Source organism: Protopterus annectens, chromosome 3.part1 (assembly GCF_019279795.1).
Source record: "Protopterus annectens isolate FY-2018-M chromosome 3.part1, PAN1.0, whole genome shotgun sequence".
In the NCBI taxonomy this organism is placed as follows: domain Eukaryota; kingdom Metazoa; phylum Chordata; order Ceratodontiformes; family Protopteridae; genus Protopterus; species Protopterus annectens.
The window spans coordinates 691,168,586-691,194,537 of NC_056732.1; the positions used below are offsets into that span (position 1 = coordinate 691,168,586).

At 37.9% G+C, this 25,952-nt stretch overlaps 1 protein-coding gene across 1 annotated transcript in view; it reads right to left on the reverse strand.

Annotated features, from left to right (window-relative positions):
- KCNQ3 (potassium voltage-gated channel subfamily Q member 3) overlaps nucleotides 1-25,952 on the reverse strand; it is a 1,103,931-nt gene that overhangs the window by 673,452 nt on the left and 404,527 nt on the right. The window contains exon 7 of the mRNA XM_044066246.1: nucleotides 22,607-22,702. Coding sequence (XP_043922181.1) covers nucleotides 22,607-22,702 — 96 coding nt within the window. The remainder of the gene's footprint in view (nucleotides 1-22,606; nucleotides 22,703-25,952) is intronic.

A 25,952-nucleotide genomic window follows, 5' to 3' on the forward strand; every position in this document is an offset into this window, starting at 1 on the left:
AAATTTGGATTGTTTCCAGCTTGGTCAAGTAGGCTTCATGGGTTCCGTGACCCATGAAGGGGGATCTATAACTGGCTAAGACTTGAATGTTGGTCTTTCCCACCGTAACCTGAACTTGGAGTAACCCCATGGAGTTGTCCAATCTAACTAGATGGGAGGTGAATTTATCTCTAATATAAATTGAAACACCGCCTCCTTTGGTTTTCACACATTCATTTTGCAGTCTAAAGGTGTGGGAGCCATTGTAGCCTTGTAAGGCCAGGGTACTCTCTGAGGCCATGAACCAAGATTCTGTGACTGCACAGACATCTACATCTTCTAGTGATAGACGTGCTTCCAGGGAGTGCAGTTTTTGGTTTAAGCTCCTAGCATTTAGCAGTATGACTCTTATTTTGTTCTGACTGGCTAATTTCATGTCAGTAATGTTGTATTCAAAACCTTGCCTAAAAAGGCACAATGGGGGAGGCAAGAGATTTTGCTAGTAGTCGAAAGCCCTAGAGGTGTCAGGTGCAAACCATCTCTGGCTTCTCAGGCTGAAAGGAACTGGATCCCCTTTGCATGACACCAAAAACTAAGCCAATTATTGAAATGAATTATTTTTTGTTTATACTGTGTCATCATTTATGGTGAGGTTAGTATGCTGCTAAAGGCTACAGACATACTTGCCTGTGACATATACTCAGAGAGTTAACCATGTCTCTCTTCATATAGTCCAGTGCGATATGTCTCAGGTGGTTCACACCAACATGAACTATGACAGAGTCATAATGGTACTTGTTACTGAGAGACCTAAGTGCATGCATGATCTGATGAATCCTGGCACCGGACAGGCAGCTGACTGTGACTTTCTCTTTGTCCAATCTGGCGAGTGAGAGCCCTGTGTATCTCACTCTTGAGTTTCCAATGACAAGAAAATGTGTTTTTTGAGTGTTACACCTTATGGGCTTGGTGGGTGAGACACTGGTGTTGTTATGTGTCGTGGGTGCAGTGGGAACTGTGTTAGCTGTAGCAGTCTTGTGTTTTGGAGGTCTCTGATGTTCAGTAAGTTTTCTGAGAGAACCTCCGCATATGTAGATTTTTTTGTTTGATGTGTACTATGTGTATGAGTAGTGGTACTATGTGCATATGTTATAGTGGGTGAGTTGACAACTTTTCTGTGTTAGTGTTTTGAGTATGAGACAGCATGGATTCAAGATTCTTGGTGTTGATACATCTCTCGCACTCTGTACTAGACTGAGTTATTAGTAGAGGATTATCAGCATACATGAGGCAATTGCTATACTACTTCAAGAGACCCACGTCAACAAGGATGGCAGAAGAAACAAGGGTAGTCCAACTGTCTATAATGCTAGGTTGAAGACTGTTGTCACTAGGGGTGGCTTTTCAGAATTGCTCACTGATGAGCTCAGTGGATGAATATTTCTGTCTTTTTTTTTTTTTTTTTTTTTTTTGCTGGTGGTTTAATAGGCTACAACTCACTAGCTGTATTTCTTTGACTGGGAAAGCAAGAAGAATGACGGCTACACTAGTGTGTCACAGTTGTATCTAAGGGAAAAAATTGTTGAATTTAACTGTTCAGCTTTGGCACACAATTGCATGCCAGTGAGCAGTGCTGCTCAATGCACAAACAAGCAGAAACCTGCTCAAATGCAGGGCCTACATACCAGAAGCTAAAAACTTGAAAACAATTTTAAAAAGATTCAAAAGGACCACTAAGGATGCATATTGCAAGCCCTAGATTGACCTCCCTTTACCAGACAGGTCCCGATTGGCACAATCCTCTCACTAAATTGCAGATAGGCACCTTCCAATCCAAGATGGCCTGGAAAACATGCTCAGAACAACCAACCACTACAAATACACCCAGATGCAGCAAGTCTGTATCTGGACTATGCTACTGATACTAGCTATCCTAGTTTCAGTGAGAAACACTACAGAATCTTTAACACAGCAGAAAAATAACAGTGAGACACTAAAAAAGAAAATCAGCATGGAGGGTCTAAAGAGTGTTTTAAACAGCTAACAGATCAGTTATTTAAACAGTGCTTGGCGGAAAAACAAGAACAAGCAGAACAGATAGCCTTAAAACCATGAAAAATGCCAATAAATATGTAAACAGTGAAAATATCAAAAAGAGCTTTGTAAACAGTGCAAACAGCAATAAAATTCAATTTAACGGGCACAGTAATGCCAATAATTGCAGTACAACAGTCTAGTTTAGTACACAGTATATAAATACAGTATAAAAGTAGGCTGGAGGCAATAAACAGGTGCAGTAAATAGTATAAATAAGCAAAAAAACAGGCAACATATGTTTTTTGGAAGCTCACACACCTCTAGTCTTCTGGTATCTCAGCTCAGAGTTGTGGCTGGTAGCCCATCTCAGTTCAGCTCAGTATAAACAGGCTGAACTGAGGTACTATGGTATGTGGTGCAGATGACATATCTCTATGCTACTCATTCTGCATGAATGGACATACCTGGCCAAACCATTTTACCTCCTGCTCTTTCCTTGCAGTATGCTATCTGCAGGTATCCGTCATTATTCTCTCAAGTAGACAACTGGTAACCAATTTGTACCTGGTCAATGACCAGCAAACATGAAAAACAAAAAAGTTCCACCGAAACTAGAAGCCAATAACGGTTTAATGCTCTCAGTCAACAAATATTCAATTGACAAAACACGTAATCCACGAACAACTAAGCGCTTTCGCCAAGGTTATAAACCATAGGCATCTTCAGCGAAAGCGCTTAGTTGTTCGTGGATTACGTGTTTTGTCAATTGAATATTTGTTGACTGAGAGCATTAAACCGTTATTGGCTTCTAGTTTCGGTGGAACTTTTTTGATTCTCTCAAGTATCTGATTTCTCAGCTCATTGAAAGCTTTTATTTTTAGCAATGAACATTAAGATCTGAACACAACTTATTTCTTCCTTGAAATGAAAATAATGGTGAATTTATTTTCTTTTTAACATTTTTTTCCTTGCTAAGTCCAGCCTTTCACTGTAGTATATTTCAGAATTTGCACTTCTAAGTTACTATCAGTACACTTTGGCAATTTTTTACTTCTTCTGTCACTGGTAACTGTGGCATTACCCAAATGAAAGTACAGCTATGTATGTGAACTTAGCATAATAGTAGATGCCCTAATTGATCACCATTGCAGTAGCCTAAGCTATATGGGTTTTACCCTTGCACTGGCCAACTTCAGAGAGCAATGGTTGTTCTCCAGGCACTCCAACTGCCAGGAGTGTGAGGGGAGTTCCATATAAAAGGCAGCTGGAGTACCAAAAATCATTCAGAGCATGTTTTTTTTTCTCTAAGAAGGAGACAAAAATACTGAAAAATTGTGCTAAGAATCAAACTGAATCCTAGCTATATACAAAATGGTGAAAACAAGCACACCCTGGAAACACAAAAATAAACAGCCATAAACATAAGGAGGGGAACATCTACTGTTATAGTATGTTTACTTATACAACTGTATTATGTTCAATACATGGATCACTATGACAGTAGCCACACTACTTGGGTAGTTTACTATAGCTTAATCAGGAGAAGAAAAACAGAAAGAAGGACAATAAGGCTCCGAGTACCCCTGGAGAATGTTCCTGGCAAAGCCTGTTCTGGGATAGACAAAGGAAGCCAGTTTGTAGAGTGTGGTAAACGTATGTACAGATGTTATCCCTAGAATTCTTCTAGAGTCCACTACTTTCCAGAAAACCACTAAAAAGTCCAATAAGCTGTAACTGTGGCTGGAAGTGAATTATTTTGGAATATAATAACATGAGAAAACCATACAGAAATAGTTAACTTTTCCAGTGGTTGTCCTTTCCTCGTACGTTCTTTGTAAATAGCTAGTCAGCTTTCCCAAAAGGTTGAGTTTTGTCTGGGTAATTCAGTCTCCCTCTTTACAAATCGCAGAACTGTAATCTGAAAAGTCAAAGGGTATAGATGCCAAGTCCAGACTGATCTGAGGTGCCACTGTATTTTCATCATGCTTAATCTGGCCAAGGGCAGCATGATTATTATTGAAGCCACATACCCTAGAATCATGAAAAACTCCATTGCTGATGCTTGGTTTAGGCTGGAAAAAAAGGAATAACTGTTGGAAAATCTCTATTTTGTCTTGGGGAAGAAAGGCACTTCCCAAGGTCAAATCCAACAAACATCCCAGAAAAACTACTCTGTGAGATAGAATGAGAGAATGCTTCTGCAAATTGATTTGAATGCTCAGACTGAGTAGAAGTTCCTGAACAGCTGCTAGAGAGCATTGGCAGTAGTAAAAAAAAAGTGTAAGGATAAGGCAATTGTCCAAATATGGCAAAATGTAAATGCTTTGGAGTCTGCAGTAAGTAATGATTAGAGATAGGCATTGTTTGCATACCCTTGGTGCAGTGGAGAGTCCAAAGGGTAAAACAGAGAACTGATAATGTATTCCATACATCTAAATAAATGCCTGAAATACTTGGCAATGGGAATGTGATGATAAGCATTTTTCAGATCCAGTTTTGCTATGAAAATTAGATGAGGAATCAGAGGTGCAACACCATGAAGTGATAACATCTTGAACTTTGAAATCTTGACAAAAAGGTTTAGAAAATAAAGCTCCAGTACTCACCTCCAGCATCCTTCTGCTTTGGGAACTAGAAATATCCTTGAATAATATACATTGCCTAGGAGATTGACAGGTCCCTGGTTCTATGACTCCCTGAGACAACATGTAGTGCAGGACCCAACAGTCTGAGACTATCTGATGCCAGAAGGGAAGATGAAGTTTCAGGGATTAGTAGCAGTAACCTGTTTAGCAGCTGCAGATTTAGAAAGAGAAATGACTGCTGAATCTGTTTTAGGATCGGAAAACAAGAAGTCGTGTGTCTGAAACACCTTGCATAACCTGTCAGACCACTTAGGAGCAGGAGGCTGGCCATTACGAAGACTAGATGACGTAACAAAAACCTTCTGTAATGCAGGCAATACAAGAGGGATATGAAGCCATACTTTTCTCAGAATCAAAATGCTTTTACATTACACCGCTTTGTGCTTCTGACTGAAAAATCCTGTCAGAATGAGAAGAAATTCTTTTTTTCTTACCTGAAGACTCTGAAGGCACAGAAAAATCAGAAATAATTTCCTTAGCAAATCCTAGTACATCTGCCTTGCCCACAGAAAATGAAACAGGGTACTGGAAGTTTTTCTCATTATGCATACTCTCCCTGTACAAAGCCTGACCCTTAGGCAAATTGGACCCTGCTTCCACAACATCCTCCCAGCCAAGTGAAGACCCTTCGCCTGCCTCTTCTCCAGACATTAGCAATAGTAGGTATCCCTTGCCAGCCAAGGGTATCCCTGCAGCCACAGGAGACATGGGTGCCTCTGATCATTGGTGGCTTAGTAGGCTACACCAAAAGGACTGGGGGGTGATGGGTCATCCAATGAACAAGAAATGGCCAAAGCAGAGTCACCCACCAGAAGCTGAGCTAAACTAGGAGCTGGTCTGACCCTTAAGACATTTTTCTTTTTATGTACTGGTGAAGGTACGACCACAGAGACTGACTGCTGCTCCATCAGTAAGCCAGGAATTAAGTCAGGAATGCACTTAGCAGAGACTTAACACATAGGTAAACTGAACAGTGGAGAACAAGTGGTTCTGAGGTAAGTAAACTACTAACAGCCGCCCACAAGCATAACATCCTGCCCCAATCACACAAAACTTTAAAATCTGGGAAAGTTTTTACTCAAAAAATAATTTTTCCTCTCAAAAAGTTTACACAAGCACCAGCACTGCAACTCCATTCAAAATAGAATCCATATCACTTTGTTTTTTTTAGCAAAAGATTACCTTCTGATAGAAAAAAGTTTTCCTCATAAAATCATTTTACAAAAGGAAGGCTTTCCCCTACAAGGACTTATCTGCCTAGTTCCTGAAGGATCACAGCTGACTTACAGATTACTGGTACCACTAAATGAAACTTTCAATCTGGTGGCAAAAAAGCTCTGAAGATTTTTCGTACTCCAACTGCCTTTTTATATGGATTAGCCCATATGCTTCTGGCTGATGTGCAGGTGCTTCAACTGCCAGGAGCATATGGGGTACTCCATCTAAAAGGCAGTTGGAGTACCTGTAGGTCAGCCAAAGCTCTGTGAAGCTGGCCAGTACAGGGGTTAAGACCCAAGTGGCTTACGTTACTGCAATGGTGATTTAAGTACTGAACACCTCTAGTTCTTCTATTGGTTCTTCGTACTGTTACACATCCAAAGATGGTGGTATCTGTCTGCCTACAGATGAAGTATGCATAGTTCTTATGATATTTTTCATGTCTAAACTCTGGGTATGTCAAACTGAATTAGTTATTTACTCTTTGGACTTTACTACCTTGTTGTGACTTCTTTGCGGTTTATCAGTAAATTGTCTTTGGGTGATTCTCAATGTCTGTGGATGGCTGCAGACTCTAACAGACCACCACAAATTCCTACAGATGGCTATAGTTGCTACAAATGACAATACTGTAGTATCACTTTGTTGTTAGTATTCTCTTGATGAACTTGATATTTTGTGTGTTTTATCAAAGTCTGTACTTTACAGATATCCAGGAGATGTGAACTTTGCCTGATGTAAACATATTTCTAATTTTCATCAGATATGCTTTCTAGATGTATTTCTGGGGGCATGTGGTAACAGGGTCTGAGTATGAGTTTTGGAAGTCTTTAACATTATGACTGTTAGCCTTGTCTGCCTCATTTCAGATTCCTTTGGAACGTTCTCAGATGCCTTCCAGAGATGTTATCTTTGGTTGGAATGCTTACATTTCTTTGTTGACCTCTGGAGACCATTAGGGGCTGAATATGTTCATACATTGTCCAAGTAAAGTGGGACATACTGCTCATTTGTTTATGTGGGAACCTAGATTTAGACCTTTAATTTTACTGGTTAGGCTGTGGAATATTTGAGATATCATGGAACTTGGTTTTAGTAACCGAATACACTGTATATATCCCCTAGTAGTTTGAAATTTTGGGCATTTTGAATTGCATGCTAATTTGTGCTATTGCCATTCTGAATTTTAGATATTTAAAATATATGTGTTCATTTTCTGATGCATTTTTTGATGCTCTACCCAGAGTACTTAACTCTTCATACTTGTAATAATCTGCCTCTATTTTCCCATTGCACCTGATGATTATTAAACTTCCCCTATCAACCAAGTGCACTCAATCCCCATCTTAGGTATTCCCAGGTGAGGGTGAGAGCTGGCCAGGGAAGGCTATCATACAGGCAAACTTCATTGGTAGTCTGTGACCTCACCTGCATTCAAGCAATGATTACGTATTTATGTTAGGCCTAACTCTTCCCTTGGGCAGGGGAATGGATGACTCACATCACTGCATGGACCACAATGTTCTATCTGATGCTGATGTGGGTGCATTCTGTTGTGCACTCCTTATAACAGCTAGTGTCAAAGTGTAGCAAACAGCAACAAAACAGATGCAGAGTGCAGACCGGTACGATAAATTGAAAACTGTGAAATAAAAATAAAGGTATAGAGCCTACAAGGCTAAAATAAATAACTCTTTAATAATAAAAAACACACAAATAGGTAAGCACTTTCACGATGATCACATCGTTTCGTCAGACAAAGCAAAATGAATCCATTAACACTTAAATAGAAAGAATGGTAAATCACTTGATCTAATAAATAACACATGACATCAGTTTACAAAATCATATATAACAAGATAAAATCACATATAAAAGTGGTGAATCAAGAAATCATTATCTAACCTTAAAAAATATTTAATGCTTCAAAGGACGTCCTTTTAAAAAGGGCTTTAATGAAAAAACACCATTTATACCTGGACGTCTTTCTGCATTAAGTAGCAGAATCCATTTCTGCTCAGCTGCTTCAGTGCAATTCATCTGATCCCCACCCCTCAGGCTTGTATCTAAAACCTGTAATACAAAAAACTTAAAAACATGTCCAGAGTCATGATGTAAAATATGCACGGCTAATGCGTTATTTTCCTTTTTATTTTTAATGTCCCTTTGGGGTTCAGGAATTCTGTCTTTAAGGGATCTATTTGTTTTGCCTATGTAGAAGGCATGACAAATCTGACAGAAAGTAAAATAAACAACATTAGCAGTTTTGCAATCTAGATAATAATCTAACTTAATAATAACAAAACCCAATACAGAGTGTGTATAAGATGGATTAGTGAAAATGTATTTACATGCTGAACAACCCCTGCAAGGGAAGGTACCCTTTCTAGTAGATATATTACCAGCTATGTACATGTGTGATCTATAACACAAGTGTTGTTTTAAAGATCTATTGTTCCTGAAGGAAAAAGAGGGTATATCACTAATTCTATTTTTAAGCTCTGGTATGTCATTTAATATTTTCCAGTTATTCTTGATAATATCGCAAAATGTATTTATATCACTGGAATAATGCAATGGAATCCTAAAAGTATCTTCTGTAGAATCTTGTTGTTTATTAATGGTACTAATATCTGATGTATGTCTAAAATGAGGTCTGCATTTATCATCCCTATGTGTCCAGGCCTCTGTGATGGATGCATCTATCTCTGATTCAAGGTAGCCTCTCTGCAAAAATTCTTGATTAAGAGAGGCAAGAGCTGCATGCGCATCACAGTCATCATTATGTAATCTCAAGACTCTATATATCTGTCCCGTTAAAGTATTATGAGCTATGTGTCTGGGGTGCATGCTCATTTTATGTAAAAGGGCATTCTTTCTTGTACGTTTCCTGTATATGCTAGTAGAGAGATGATCTAAGTCAGCTTTCTTAAGTTGTACATCCAAAAAATCTATTTCTTGAGAAGAATATTTATATGTAAATCTTAAGAAATTAGTTGTACTATGCATGAACTCTACAAACCCCTTTAGCTCATCTACATTCCGTGCCATAACATAAATATATCATCCCATAAGTATATCATCCAAAAAACGAACATACCAAATAATATGCTTCAAGTATTCACTGCTATCTGTTAGAAGATATGTTTCTTCCCATTGTGCTACAGCTAAGTTGGCGTAGCTATTTGCACAAGCAGTGCCCATAGCGATGCCAGCTTGCTGGAGAAAGAACTCCTGGTCAAATATGCAAACATTGTTCTCCAAAACAATTTCTAACAATGAGCATATGAACGTGACCTTATCATTCGTAAAATAGTGTCTCTCTGTTAAGAATGTCATAACAGTATCAACTCCCCAGTTATTGGGGATGACTGTAAATAAAGATTCAATGTCAAGTGTTACAAAAACATAGTCAACATCTACACTCAGTAATCTATCATGTAACCTCTCTAAAAAAAGATTTAGTGTCTTTCAGAACACTGGTACATCGATCCAATAAATTATGTAAAGTTTTCTCTATATAGATCGACAGTGGCTCTGTACACCACCCTGTCCCAGACACTGTAGGTCGCATAGATGGGGTTACCTTGTTTTTGTGAATTTTAGGTAATCCATATATCATCGGGATAAGTGGATGATCAACATTAAAAAACTTAAAAAAGTTTTCATCCATAAGATCAGTCATAAGGAGATCAAAAACTAGAAATGAAACCTTTTCCATTATACCATTCACAATGATCTTAGAAATGCACTGGTACCTATTCTCATCATATAAAAGTAATCTCATTTGATTAAGATACATTTCTCTATCGAGGACAACAATGCCCCCTCCCTTGTCAGCTGGTCTAACTTCCAGTTAATGCATGTTTTTAAGTTCATTTAATGTTGTATAGTCTTCAGGAGACATATTACAAAATGTAGTTCTTGTGCCTCGATCAAATAAAGGTCTAAATTAATTTTCATAAACATCAATAAATGCTTGTATAGTAGGATGAGGCAGAGGTACAAAAGTACTTGTTTTTTTAAAAAAAATCAGCTGTATCCATATTGTTACCAGTAAATAATGTTTTTAAAGTCAAAGTAACTTCAGATCTTTGAGCATTTCAGCTTGGTCTACTCGTTTAGCAGGTATGAATGACAATCCTTTATTTAATAATGAAATTTGTGCTGGTGTCAATAAAAAGGAAGAAATATTCATTCTACGTTGGAAAAACAGAAAGAGCTCTAAAAAGAAGAATTTACGAACACCTATATGAAATTCTAAAGGAGAAAGAAACTAATGCATTATTTAAACACACCAAAATTTGCAAGAATTTTGAATTTTCTTTCTTCGTATTGGAACAGGTACACAAAGATTTGAGAGGAGGCCCTTGGGAAGAATGGCTTGAATATAAAGAACTATGGTGGCAAATCCTTTTAGAAGCCACCAAACAGCCTGGGTTAAATGAATGTATATCCCTGGTCCCTGTACTAAAATTAAGGGCAGGCAAAATATAAAACACAGATGTCATTACCTCAATACAACAGTAGATGGTGCTACAATACATTATACAGTCCACAACCAAAAACAATTATAAGGATTTCAGCTATTAAACACAACAGGTATTAACACAAACTATATGCCTGATTATCAAGTTATTTATTATATGATTAACATATTTACTTATTTTATATTACAACTCTTGGAATTAAAAAAGTTTTTATTTCATTTTATTTTAACATTTCATGTTTTTAACTTAATGAGTCCCACCTTAGCTATTGGTCTAACCAAAATGCAAAGTTTCTTAGTGGCTATTGGATTTTTAATCTCATTATATAAATGACTAATTGAACTATACCCACTTATCTGATGAAGTCTCACTTTGTAGTGGACGAAAACGCTGTTTTGTTTTGGAAAGCGTTAATTTTACCTGATTCAGTCGATTTGGATTTATTGTTGCTGATTTTCACCAATAAAGTGCGGTTTCTCTAGGAGCGCTCTCTCCTCTCTTTATTTACTAGTGTTTTTTCCGCAACTTGGCACCCATCAGAGCTTCCTAGTTTTGGTGCCTTGTCATGGAGAGCAGCACTTTCTCCTGCAACCGCGATGAAGTGGGACAGTCGAGAAAACTTGTTGGTCAGCTCACCGAGCTGATAGAACTTTTAACCCCTTTATGCAGTTCGCTACTTAGCAGGCAAACTACCGACGCAAGAAGCTACCCGGAAGGGACCGAAAGGTTAGGAGGTGTGAAACAAAAAAGAAAAAGGCACAACCGGGAATCCAGCTACTCGTCGGCTGAAGAGGCAGAACCGAACGGTGGCACCTTCAATCCTGCTATCACACCAGCTATACTAGGTTCCGGAATCGTACCGGACAGGAATACATGCTCAGGGGTTAACAACAACGCTAGTGTTCCTTATTTGAACACGCCAGGCAATAATGCCAAAGGTACTGTCTCCACTTCTACCAAATATCTTAATGTGACTGATTGGTTAAAATGCCCTCATTCTTTTAACTTTTTATCACAAGATAATGAGACACCTCAGGATGGTGACTCTTATGATCTTAAACTGGACAAATTGTCTAAACTTATGTATAAATACAAGACTTTAAGCATAGAGAATTGTTACTTAACAGAGTGTATCAAACGTAAGATTGTACCTAAAGGACTCAGGGTATGGAAATACCCCAATAATGTTGAAGCAGGTACAGACTTTCACAAAGAGTTGATTAATGTTTTTAACCATTGTGGGCTTGAAATCTTGGGACTTATTATTAAAGAAAATAACAGATTGTCAAAAGTTTTGGAGGAAGAAATTTTATGTGTAGACAATCTTATTAAACAAGACCTGCTTTTTGACATTAAACAAGAAAAAGACAAATATCACAACATCAGTTCTGACACTGACACTAAATGTAAAATACTTGAACAGAGGAAAATAAATAAACTTAAAAGGGACATTGAGGATTATCAACACCATGTCAGTTATCCCCCACCCCCCTCAAGAAACCATGAACACAACACTAGAACAAAACTGAGCTCTGTAAGAGTAAATAACTATTCACCAGGCAATTGGGGAGATGATTTAGGTAGGGATAACTATGACACCAATTTCCCACCCCTAATGCAAGAGGATTTACCATATTATCAAAATAGAAACCGACAAGACTTTCAGAATTTTCGGAGAGGGGGAGGGAGAAGGGGGAGAGGGAGATATTAAACATCACTACCCACACCCCTACCCCATCTATTGCCCCCACACTAGACCATTCAGTTTACGTTGCTACGGACGAAGATGATGAAATTTTACATACAGGGACAACTCATTCTTTCAAGAATTTTTCAATTTATAATTACAGTAACATCACTATCAATAAAGGTCACTTTGACATACTTAGTAAAGGGTTCAAATTTATTCCCAGTACTCGAGGTGACTTGGTACAAACCATTATAGATACCAAACTATTTCTCAGAAAGGTTAATTTACAAGCCATTCTTCCCCCCACTGAACACCTACAGTCAGGCCTCACTAGGCGTAGCATTTACAATCCGCCCCTCCACCCACAAATCAAGAATCTGGACATTGTACTTGAACAAGAAATCAGAAAGGAGTTCAAAACATCTAATATACCCAAAAACCTTACAGGAAAAGAATTGGAAATTTTGAACGACCTAAGAAACAACACACAAATCAGAGTCATGAAGCCAGACAAAGGAGGGGGAGCTGTTATCATGGATAATATCATTTACGAAAGTAAAATGAATAGTATTCTCATGGAAGACAGTAAGTACAGAAGTGTATCCATCAATGAGGTGAATGTGGCCTACCAAAAAAATTGATATGATTTTGGAAAACATGATAATGGAGGGAACAATAGACAATAAGTTACATAAATTTCTGCATGTACCCAAACCGAAGAGTCCAATCATTTTTGGTATACCTAAGGTACACAAAAATGTCTATGACCCCCCACTTAGACCTATTGTGTCAGCGGATAATTCCAAAACACTTCCCATGGCCAAATTCGTAGATGCCAAGACCAAACATATTTGCAACAACAATGAACTTATTCTTAAAGATTCATGGGACCTCCTAAGGAGCATTACTAAGGACCCTTGGACAGAGAACCTCATATTTGTAACAATTGATGTGGTTGACCTCTTCACATGCATTCCTCATCAAGAAGGGATGAGTCTATTTGAAGAAATGGTCTTTCTGGACAAGACATTAACACATGAAGAGAAGGTAGCCATAGTAGAACTTACAGACACAGTACTGAAATACAATTTTATTACATTCAATGATGAGTTTTACCAACAGCTTAAGGGAGTTGCTATGGGTGCGGCCTGCGCACCCACCTATGCCAACATAGTCTTGGCTGGATGGGAATCCCATTTCATCATTGATTCAGAATATCAAAGATACTGGTCTTTATATAGACGCTACCTTGATGACATTGCAATTTTTTGGACAGGAGGCCTTGACAAACTAAATGAATTCCTCGACTATATCAACCATACTACAGATTTTTTGAGGTTCACACATTCCATATCAACAGACAGGTTGCAATACCTGGACATTGAAGTATATAAGAACGACAACAACAATGATTTGGAAACCAAGATCTTTAGGAAGAGCACTTTCTGCAATTCGTTCTTACATTTTGACAGTGCACATCCCCCACATTGCAAAAGGAACATTGTCAAAGGACAGTTTGTCAGAGGAAGTCGGATGACCAGCACAGACAATGATTTTCTTTTTGAATGCAATACCTTAGAAGGCATGTTTGGAGCAAGAGGATACCCTTCTGGCTTCATTCAGGATATAAGAACAGAGGTTGAAAAAAATAGATCAACTAAATTTAGACCTATTAAAGGCTGTAAGATTAATACTATCAGTACCACTTCCAATACTGATACCATGGACATTCAGTCTGCGATCAATAATTATAATAAAGAAGAAGCATCTGAATACCAATCAGCCTTGGTTCTTGAATTCAACCTCTTTAATTCTAAAATCAAAAGAATATTCCAAACAGAATGGAACAAATTTATCTCTTTTTCGGACATTAAAAATATAAAAACAAAGACTCCGAAAACAGTCTACAAGAATGCATACAGCATTAAAAAGCTATTAGAGAACAACAAAACCAACTACAACAACCATAAGACAAAAGTAAGAAACACCAACTATGGTACCTATCAATGTGGCCATTGCAACCAGTGCAAATACATCTCTAACACTCAAGAGATTTTCCTAGAATCGAGAGACATAAATATTTACAGTACAGGAATACATAACTGCGAATCACAAGGAGTGGTATATTTGGCCCTATGTTCCAGCTGTTATTCATTCTACGTTGGAAAAACAGAAAGAGCTCTAAAAAGAAGAATTTACGAACACCTATATGAAATTCTAAAGGAGAAAGAAACTAATGCATTATTTAAACACACCAAAATTTGCAAGAATTTTGAATTTTCTTTCTTCGTATTGGAACAGGTACACAAAGATTTGAGAGGAGGCCCTTTGGAAGAATGGCTTGAATATAAAGAACTATGGTGGCAAATCCTTTTAGAAGCCACCAAACAGCCTGGGTTAAATGAATGTATATCCCTGGTCCCTGTACTAAAATTAAGGGCAGGCAAAATATAAAACACAGATGTCATTACCTCAATACAACAGTAGATGGTGCTACAATACATTATACAGTCCACAACCAAAAACAATTATAAGGATTTCAGCTATTAAACACAACAGGTATTAACACAAACTATATGCCTGATTATCAAGTTATTTATTATATGATTAACATATTTACTTATTTTATATTACAACTCTTGGAATGAAAAAAGTTTTTATTTCATTTTATTTTAACATTTCATGTTTTTAACTTAATGAGTCCCACCTTAGCTATTGGTCTAACCAAAATGCAAAGTTTCTTAGTGGCTATTGGATTTTTAATCTCATTATATAAATGACTAATTGAACTATACCCACTTATCTGATGAAGTCTCACTTTGTAGTGGACGAAAACGCTGTTTTGTTTTGGAAAGCGTTAATTTTACCTGATTCAGTCGATTTGGATTTATTGTTGCTGATTTTCACCAATAAAGTGCGGTTTCTCTAGGAGCGCTCTCTCCTCTCTTTATTTACTAAGGAAGAAATATTAACTATTAAACCTGCGTTTAGAAGCGTCATTTCTTGACCTTTTGCTGTATCCTGTCCGTACTTGGTTGCCGTTGCAACCTTCCTTTTCTCCCTGTACTCCTTGATCTGTTTCTTATTAGCAGTGGGTTCGGTAACGAAAATGTTGTTGACTTGCCCACTAAAAAAACATCTGGCGTATTCTCTTGACCATCTAGATTGTACTGCGAGGTAGATGATAGTGTCACATTAACACTATTATCCACTATGCAAGCTCCTGATGGTTGTGAATTATTAATTGCTTCTTTCAAAGGGGGTATAGTAGTAGTATTATTTTGTGGCAAAAAGGATGTATCAGAACCTGAACCCGTATCCAGCGTATCACGCTGCAAAGTTGCCGCTGTTGCAGAGGCAAAGACAGTGGTGCTTGTTTCCAAACCACTGTTGATTGGTTCACGAGATGCCTGATTGACAGTATTTGTGACCGATGGGGTAGGCTGCTCTCTCGGCCGAGCAAAGACAGCATTGTTTTGAAAATCACAGACATATACACACAGAACTATACTGGATTTGCAAGTTTCTCTCTGATAGGAAGCCTGATATAAACAACAAGGTTTCTTTAAAACCGGTTCTTAGATCTAGGGATTTGTATAGATAATTTATAATGGTTGCGGATTGGTTAATGTGCATTTTAAATTTCTGAGTAAAAGCCTGAATAGTTCAGTCTGAAGAACTGTGAGTTTGAAAGCGCTTACTGTGTTTTTTTGCTGCAAATAAAAGTGAAGTTGTTTTAAGCCGTGGTTGTGGAACTTTTCGTTCTCTACTGTTTGCTATTATCAAGAATAACTGGAAAATATTAAATGACATACCAGAGCTTAAGAATAGAACTGGTGATATACTAGTCAACATGCACAAATGTTCACAATAGTACTACTATTGACATTCCAAATTATAATTCTTATTTTATAACTGGCAATAACTGCAGTATATGTATGCATTTTGTACAGTTTTGAAAGCAAAATACAATGCCTCCATTACTGTGCCAGATAGAAACTTAGAATCCAAAGAAAATTTTATTTTATAATGAAGTCAGCTTCAAAATGAGGCCTAACAGAAGAAGTGTAATTAGGGCCTTCTAAGATCTTCAACCTTACTTTTGGCATAGCATCCCACAATGTGTTATGTATAGGTTCATAGGTTGGTACTAGGCTATTGGCCCTAGGGCCTATACAAGCCTAGCCATACCAATTCCCTGGCTATTTCTTCCTACACTATTTACTTCCCTGGACCCCTGTCTAGCAGGATGACTGACGTGATCCCTGGGGTGAATTTCCTTTCTCCCATCCAAACATCAAGGTTCCTTTTGAAGAGGGCCAAAGAGGCGCTCTGCTTGATATGTATGGGAAGTCTATTCCGGAGTCTGGGGAGTCTCTGGGTCAGGAACCTATCCCTTCAGCATGTTTTGTTTATTGTGATGACAAGGTTTAGATCCCTGGAGTGTGTGGCTCTGAGGGATTGGGATTTCTTTAAGTGTAGCATGTCCAACAGCTCTGGGTTTGACATGGCCTTGTATGTTAAGCAGAGATTGCCTCTGAGTAGACGATATGCGACAGAGTATAGCTGGAGTTTTTTAAGGCGGTCAGCATAGGGCATCTGCTTTAGGCCTGTGATTCTTTTAGTGAGGTATTTCTGCTGCCTTTCCAGTTGTTGCAGGTGTCTTGAGAGGTACATACCTAATGGAGCATTGTATTCTATAATGGGTCTAATGAGGGATGAGTACAGTGGAACAATGACCTCATTTTTTTCTGGATGAAAAGTCCTTAGTGATGATCTGTGCCACATAGAAGGATTTCCTGACTGTTGTGGCGATGTGGTTATCGAAGATAAGACCACTGTCCACCTGTGTCCCTAAGTCTCTTATCAGACTTTTGGTGTTTAGTGTACTGCCACCTATGTGGCAATTCACAGGTACATGTTTTATCCCAAAGCGGATAACTATACATTTCTTGGCATTGAGCTTCAGCCCATGGCTCTGGCACCAAGCATCTGTTTCTGTAAGGCCTTTTTGTAGAGTATTCACATCATTTGGAGATTCAATAATGGCTCCCGGTTTGCAGTCATCTTTGTTTGGAGGAGCTCCTTAGTATTGACCTGTACTTCAGAGAAGTAGATACCAAACAAAAGTGGTCCCAGGACTGAATCCTGAGGCACTCCACTTGTCACTTGTCTGGAGCTGGATTTGTAGTCAGCTACTTTTACAGTGTGGGTTCTGTTAGTAAGCCAGTTGGCAACCCATCGAGTGATGTAGGGATTAATGCCCAACTTAGTAAGTTTATTTATGATTCCAGAGTGGGGGATGGTGTCAAAGGCCTTGGCAAGGTCCAGATAGGCTGTGTGGACCGCCTTACCCTTGTCCACAGCTCTGGAGACTGATTCAAAGAAGTATCACATAGATCAGTGTCAGAATAAGACCACAGACAGTAACACAGGAAAAATAATAGCTCAACAGAAGAATGCAGATGGTAATATATGGAATAAAATGCAGAGATCAGAAAATAGTTAATTTGTGGGTAGCACAAGGTTCAGCATTGGGTCTGATCTAATCTATCATCTTTAACAGTGCTACTGCATAATATTTTGAAAGATAGCTACATCTCTGTAGATATATAAATCACATGGAAAAGGGTTTATAAGCAGCAGAATGAAAAAGTGATGAAGGGAGAACCTGTAAGGCTGAAGGCATGGGTGATGAAAGGAGGTACTGCCAACACAGCTAACTGGAATTTTGCAAATAATTATATGTCATTTGTGAATATCAAACTGATTTATACAAGATGAATGTGTTACAAATATATTAGAACTGTATGTCATACAAGATGCTGGTGTTACAAATGTATAGAATTGTACGTCATATGTATATCAAATTGATTTGTACAGATGTTTGTGTTGAAAAGGTATCTGTAAAGTGCTTGTGCTTAAAATGTATCCACAGTGTGCCCTACTGGAGAGAACAGAAATGTACATGCACTGTTGTAACTGTTTAAATGTATATGTTTTAAAAGAGGAAATAGGCTGACAGGAGATTAACCTCAGTCCATCAAACTTTAAAAAAATATCTGAAATTAAATCACTTTATAGGCTAGACCATAAAGTTGCTATCTCACAAATTTCAATGCAGCCAGAGACACAAATCTGTATTAGGAAGCCTTCTGTATTGTCTTTGGGGTGAACTAATTACTACTGTGGAAGTATAGAGATATTCAATTGTTTTATGACTTCCAGCACCTACCAAAGATCTGAGCAAAAGCCCCTGTATGTTTTTTACAGGTAGGTGCTAAGTCTTGCAAGCTTCCAGCAATGGGGGTTTTGAATGAGAACTAGAAGTCAGATGACCAGAAGTGATGTCATTCTGCAAGCTATCTCAGAAGTAGTACTTTAGATATTATTTTGAGAAGTCTCTTAGTGAGACTGAGTATTCTGTATTCTGTCTTGGGCCTGACAACAAGAAGAACCATTCACCACATCATCTGCCTTGCTCTATTACGTAAGTAGGGAATAGTAACTCTCAGGAATATAGTGAAGCTTAGCCGTGGTGGTGAGGCGGTAGCCTTGTTGCCTCACAGCAAGAGGTTCTCCCGTTCGATTCTCAGCTGGAATTCCTTCTGTGTGTAGTCTGCATGTCCTCCCCGCGGTGGAGTGGTGTTCAAAAGACATGCGTAGAATGGGCGTGCCTTCATTGAAGGTTGGGCGTCGAGCTGGCATCTCGGCACCTGTAAAAAATCTACTGCCAATCATTAGCGGACCGGAGTTCCGCTGTGGCGACCCCTAACCTGGAAAAGCCAGAAAAAGAAGAAGAAGTTTAGATATTGTTTTTCTTTATTTGTCTGAGCCTGTTCTTCAATTTTATTTTAAATATTTCCTGTGATTTTAAAGTCTGATGTCACTGTGAATATATACTTAGTATTTTCCTGTTTTTTTATTTATTATTAAATATATTTAAACCTTCCATTGTGGTTGATCTTTGTAGAGATATTTAAGTTTTGAGAATACTTGCATATTTATTTGGTGACACTATGTGGGCCACTCCTAATAGCCTTGCTCTTGGTCAAACTATCATTTCTATTAATACTAATTTCACTCAGTATATTGGGTACCCTTTGAGGAGCCGTAAGGTAGCTGGCAGGAGTGTCTGGTGGCAGACATAACTATCTTGCAGACTAGGCAGAAGGGGACATAGCTATTAAAACTCTGCTAGCCTGTTCCAGTTGTGTGTGTGTGTGTGTGTGTGTGTGTGTGTGTGTGTGTGTGTGTGTGTGTGTGTGTGTGTGTGTGTGTGTGCAAATCAAATCTGAATGAGTGTGTGTGTCAGCTACTTGGGCAGGGACACAAAGCACTGGTTGGACAAAGAGGGTGCTGGAGGCCTTGACATGGACACTCAGCTGAGATCTCAACTCTATAGCTGTGCCAGTGGGGAGTCTTACTGGGGATCTGGAGAAAGAGGGAAAAAACAGCCTCAGACTGACTATGGTCTCTGTGTGGTCTTAAGGGAAATTGCACTTGACTGTATGTGTACCTGTTATCCTCTCAGTGAACGTACCCCACTGGTGCCAGTGGTGAGGACTGAGGCTCCCTGATTACTGGTCCAGAGCAGGGTCATCACAGCCTCATCCTAAGCATTGTAGCTTATTTTCAAAGCAAAACAAAAAATAATACCTTTTGTACACAAAAATAAAGCACTAGACATTTACAGTGAGAAACAGTAGTAATACAAGTTTAAATTGATCCAAGGTAGTCATTATTATTACCTAATTGTAAGTAAGTGATTTGGAAAGCAACATAGAAGGCTGGATGAATACTAGCTGCATATAAACAAGTATAACCAGATGAATACAAAAGGTGAAATCCATCTCTATAAATGTAGAAATATGTCATCTGGAGTGCTGTGTGTATTTCTGTGGCTCTTACCAAGACAGAGAGAGAGAGAAACAGAGAGTGCAGAGGCATTTCAGAGAAAGAAACAAAAACCCATTCCATATTATGGCCAACTACAGAATCTCCCTAAGTTATACGTGGCACATGGGACAGATCTAAACAAACTAGTGCCCTTCCCATTGAACTAATCATTATTTTATTAGGAGATTTCAGCTGTCTATCCATAAACTGGGAAACTAGTTGCCACGCTGCTTTCTTGTCAGCACCAAGCACATCTTTACTGACTCACCAATAAATCTGTTCAATCACAGCATCTCTACTAGATTTACTCATGAGATGTGGAGAATAGCTGTATTCATCAAACTTCACAAACAAGACTCCACTATTAACCCCGGGAACTATAGACCGATAAACTTAACTAGCTGTACTTGCAATAAAATAGACCTTATCATCATGGAGCTCATAAACAAGGACATTTTAAGTCTGTAATCCCTTCATCCAGACCAATTTTATTTTATCAAAGGTAGATCCTGCTTTTTAACCTTAGTGGACTTTTTTTTGGAAAAGTCATTGAGGCACTGGATAAAGGCAATTCAGTACACTTAGTTTTCCTTCAACCAGCTAAAGACCTCTGATACCATCCCACATTCTGGCACTGATGACAAGATAATTAAATATAAATCCTTATGCATTTCATTAGTAAGCAAACTGCCTAATTAATAAAACTCAGCCAATTAGTTTAGGGAGCATGCCCTCATCCAAAAGGGTCATTACAAGCTGGGGATTCACATGGATCGATTCTGGGGCCACTCCTTTTCAGTATTTATTTCTGTGATGTCAAAACTGATATCATGGGCCTGTAGCTGACCAAGTTTTTAGATGAATGCAAACTCAGATGTATCATAAACTGTCCAACAGATTCTCCAAGAAGATCTCACATGTAGAAATAATTGGTGCCAGAATGACATAAAGAAAAATGCTACAAATGTAGAATTATGTCCTTTGGAAAACACATGCACTCATGCACTTATACAGATATCCCCCTGAAAAGTGACACATTTATTAGAGATTGGGGCAGTTTTATAGACTACTTTGTATCTACTGTTGTTAGGAAGTCCTTCTATCTAGCCATGCTAATTTTCAGGGCGTTATATTCTAGATTAAAGGCATTTATTATCTCTCTCTCATACGCCTCTCTTATTAGAGGCATAATACATAATATTGTCCCTTTCAGTATGTACCAGTCCAAACATATGACTAAACGTGAAAAAACTCAGTACTTCTTCAAAAAGAAAACTAAGGGCTCGGCTTCCATGTTCTTTGCAGACCACCTTAGAACACTATTTCTCCTCTCTGTTTCCTACAGACTTGTGAAGGGTGTCCTTTGTCTTGCATACAAAACCTCAAACAAAGTAGGCCTAAGGACCCCCTACACATCTGCAAAACAAAGAACATCATAAAGTCCCACTTAAAAGAATTCAACTTCCACTGCAACATAAACAGGACTTGCTAGAATGATAGACACCTGTCTCAAAGAATCCCCCTACTAAAGCACAGACTTCACATAATCGTTGAGCACAGCAGCTCACTGACCTTCTTCCAGCACTAGCTGGTAATCTAGATGGGAAACAGTAACTTTATCCCAGGCCTGGCCTCTCAAACCCTCATGGAAGGAGGAAGAAATGAGCTGGTAGTTCCTCGTATAGAAAGGTAGGAATCTTGAAGTTAGGCAAAAGCTCTATCTGATTTATAGCTAGGAAGTTAGGCTACAAATAATCTATTTGATCAAAAGCCTAGTATGAAACTATGAACCTATGATAATAATGGTGGGTCTGCACCAGAAGACAAGTAATAAGAAAGTAAATGTGCTATTTATGCTTTACAAAATGAGAATGGAAGACAGGCAAGGAAAAGAAGGCCACAAAAGCAACTCAAGTACCACAGTGGAGTAAATAGATCTTAAGAGGGCTCCTTGTCCCACAAAGAAGTATGTTTGACAGCAACATGACAAAAGCTGAAGATAACAGAGGTATGAGGCAAATGATGTTATATGATTGGAAAAACAACTAGTCACAGGACTTCTATGTATGGGACAGGCATGAGTATTTCTTGTAAAGGGGTTTAATCATGCCTATCATTGTCATACTGAACTTTGTCACACTAGTCAGCTGTCAGTTCCACAATATTATTCTGAAAATGGCTGAAAACTGAAAGTTATATTAAGATGAACTGCTGAGAACTAACAGAAGTAAGCTACGTGTTTTAGACACTGTCTATAACCCTTTCTTACACCACCTGCCCACACCTGCATTCAGAAATAAAGAAGTGAAACTGGCAATGGCTGTGAAGGCATTTTCTGTAAATAACTCATAGCCTCATCTCTGGATGAAAAGTTTCCTGAAGAGTGGTTATAATTTAAAATGACGTAAAGCGCCATACTGCAAACTAGTATTGAGAAAAGGCTGACGGAGGTTTTGATCTTACTGTCAAAGAACATAGTTAGCAATTATCTTCTGCACAGACTTACCATAAATTAGGTCATAGATCTTAAATACAATCAAGTTTGTTTTGCTTTTCATCTTTACAGTCTTTGCTATACTCTGTTTCAGGTAAAATATATACGTATAACAATAACAACAAAACATGAGTAAAGGAAATTGAACAAAAACCTGTATGAGTTCCGCTGCTGGGTTTCTTCGTTTTTCAAAATGCTTCTGACGATGTTGTTCCTGGACCTTCAGAGCCAGACCTGAACCAAGAATGCCCTTAATGGAAAGAAAACAATAGAAACAGTAACTTAACATATTGTAAATAATATTTTTTTTCATTAAAAGGGTTAAAGAGATAGATCAAGTGAACTATTATACTCCTTTCTTTACTTGCTTACTGCAAATTTCATATACAGCCCAATGATAATACAGTCACATTTCTTCATAATACATAATATATGCAAGCAATAATGCCCGACAGGGTATGTGTTAATGTGTAATTAATGCCCGCCCAGGGGTGTTGTGAGGTCCGACGCTGCAGGCGGAGGACCTCTACACCCCTGGAAGGGGATTAATTACACATTACCACACACCCTGGAGGGCATTATTGTGCTTAGACAATGGGCTCTCTGTACAATTGTTGTGTTTTACTTACTTATGTATTTTAAGTACTATTTATTTTTAATATATATTTGATGTAAAATAGTTCCTCTGCCTAATGTTTCATGCTTGTTGTACTCTATATTAATGGTGTTGGAGGAAGCATTTTACATCAACATATATAAAAAAATAATAGTGCTTAAAAAAAAATAAGCAAGTGAAACACAGCAATTTTACATACAACCTATTCTCTCTCCCATACACACACACACACACACACACACACACACACACACACACACACACACACACACACACACACACACACAGTCTCCTCTTCTTTCATACACACATTCACTCACACAAGCTCAGTCTCATTCTCTCTCTCTCTCTCTCTCGATCTCTTTCTCACACACAGTCTCCTCTTACGTACATACATTCAGTCAAAGCGTGTTTGTGTAGCATTTTCATTGCTTATTCTGTTTCTTATAACATTTAGGTGTTTCAGATACAGAATAACTGTTTTATGCAAGTATTATGTAAAATATAGGAAATAATTTTGTCCAAAATCTCAGGATATTTGCCATTTTTTACAATTATTTTGCAGGACACAACTGCCCAAAGAGGGACTGTCCCTCGCAAAGTGGGACAGGTGGTAACCCTAGCACACACACAGACAAACACACATACATTCACACACACAGTCTCTCTGCTTTCATACACACATTCACTCACACAAGATCGGTCTCACCCCCTTTCTCAGTCTCTCACAGTCTCCAGCTGCTTTCATACATGCATTCACTTACACAAGTTCACTCTCACTCGCTCTTGATCACGCTCTCTCTCACACACAGTCTCCTCTGCTTACATACATGCATTCAGTCACATCACTCTCACTTTATCTCTCACTCTCTCTCTCATACACACACACACACACACACACACACACACACACACACACACACACACACACACAGTCTCTCTGCTTTCATGCTTGCATTCATGCACAAGACAGAAACATGAACACACACTTTTCTGTATCACTCTCTCTCTCTTACTCTCATAAACACATACACTTTCACGTGCAAGTTTAATTTTAATTTTTTCTTTTTTTTCTTTTACACTCACTAAACAGCCAAAGTGCTGCTTAGTGAGTGTAAAATAATGGCTCACTCTCATTTTCACTGTCATGCACACATGCACTCAAACAATATCACAAACACACACACACCTTCTTTTTTATATTTTACACTCGCTAAACAGCAAAAAAGCTGCTTAGCGAGTGTAAAATAAAGGCTCCCATTCTGTTTTCTCAGTCCGAGCTCCACGGCGGCTTGATATGCTGCTGTGAAGTGGCAGACTCATTCTTCTCAGTGGGCATTACTTGTACATTAATTCCTTGCTGGAGAATGCTTGTTCTCCAATCAGGATACTGATATACAGTGTGCCCATTGTCTAAATATATATATATATATATATATGTGTGTGTGTGTGTGTGTATATGTTTATACGTGTGTGTGTGTGTGTGTGTGTGTGTGTGTGTGTGTGTGTGTGTGTGTGTGTGTTTGTGTGTGTGTGTGTGTAGATATATATATATATATATATATATATATATATATATATATATATATATAGATATATATAGATATATATATGTATATGTATATATATATATATATATATATATATATATATATATATATATCAGTTTACACAAGTACAGGAATTTCTTTTTCAGAATTTTTATAAAACAAAATAAAGTTTCTAGGACCTCCTTAGCTTTTTTGAATATGCTCCCTTTTTGCTTATTAATACGTTACATACAGAAAATAAATATTTTCACAGCAGCTGTTATGGAAACCAGGACTGCAGCAGAATTAAATAAGAAAAACAAACTTTCATATACCGCTTACAAGATCACATCATGACTAGACACTGCAGTATTATAACAACCATTTTTCAGTATCAAATTTTGATTTACACTGGAAATGAACTGCATCAATAGTGCACATGCATAACAAATATTTGTTAGTGTCATTTATTGGTTTGTACTGGAACTGAATTACGTCAACAGTGGTTAAAGACGGATGAACAATATTGAGGACTGTGACTGGGTCTTCAGTCATAACTGGCTTATTATGTGTTCGAGTTATGGATGCTAAGAAGTTCACCCCGAGAGTAAGCTTTCATATCTATTTCACATTCAGGTCTGTTTGAAATACTACATGTGCTGCCTATCAAAGCTAGTCTCTTAACAGTGCATATGGCACAATGAAACTTTGCTTTTTATCCATTAACATGGCATTACTATAAATATTGTGACATTATGGATGAACAGTATTTTGACACTTTGTAAGTACATATTGAATAAAACACTGTTAATTTCCACTTTAATTCACTACAGGAGAATTGTTTTGCCATTTCATTTTCTTTTCATAAATATTATGAACACATATGACTTTGGTTAATGACTGATTTTGCCCTTATATATCAGCACACTGCCATTCTACAAGGGCATTCGTTTATATCACATAAAAAATTATCTTTGTGTATAATACGTTTCCTAAATATGTCTTAAATGCCACTACTTAAAATGAAAAACAGTGGCCATTCCCTTAGCAATCATCCAGACAATGGCTTGCAGTCTAGCAATAACTGCTTCAATGATCCGGTAATGATTGTACAGTTGTTAAATTGTAAAACAAGTTGAGTAATCTCTGAAAACAATATGATTTATTTCCTGAAGCTGCCTAATACACTTTTGAAACTCTTAAATGAGTTTATGTCTATAAATTGAAAAAGTAGCGCTGTTGGTTAAAGCAAACATTTCTTTTTTTGCACACTGCAGTATTCACTGTGGCTCAGAATTTATGTTACATATTTTCTGGTTCCTAGGCATATCTATTGTTCTACTGTAATTTACATG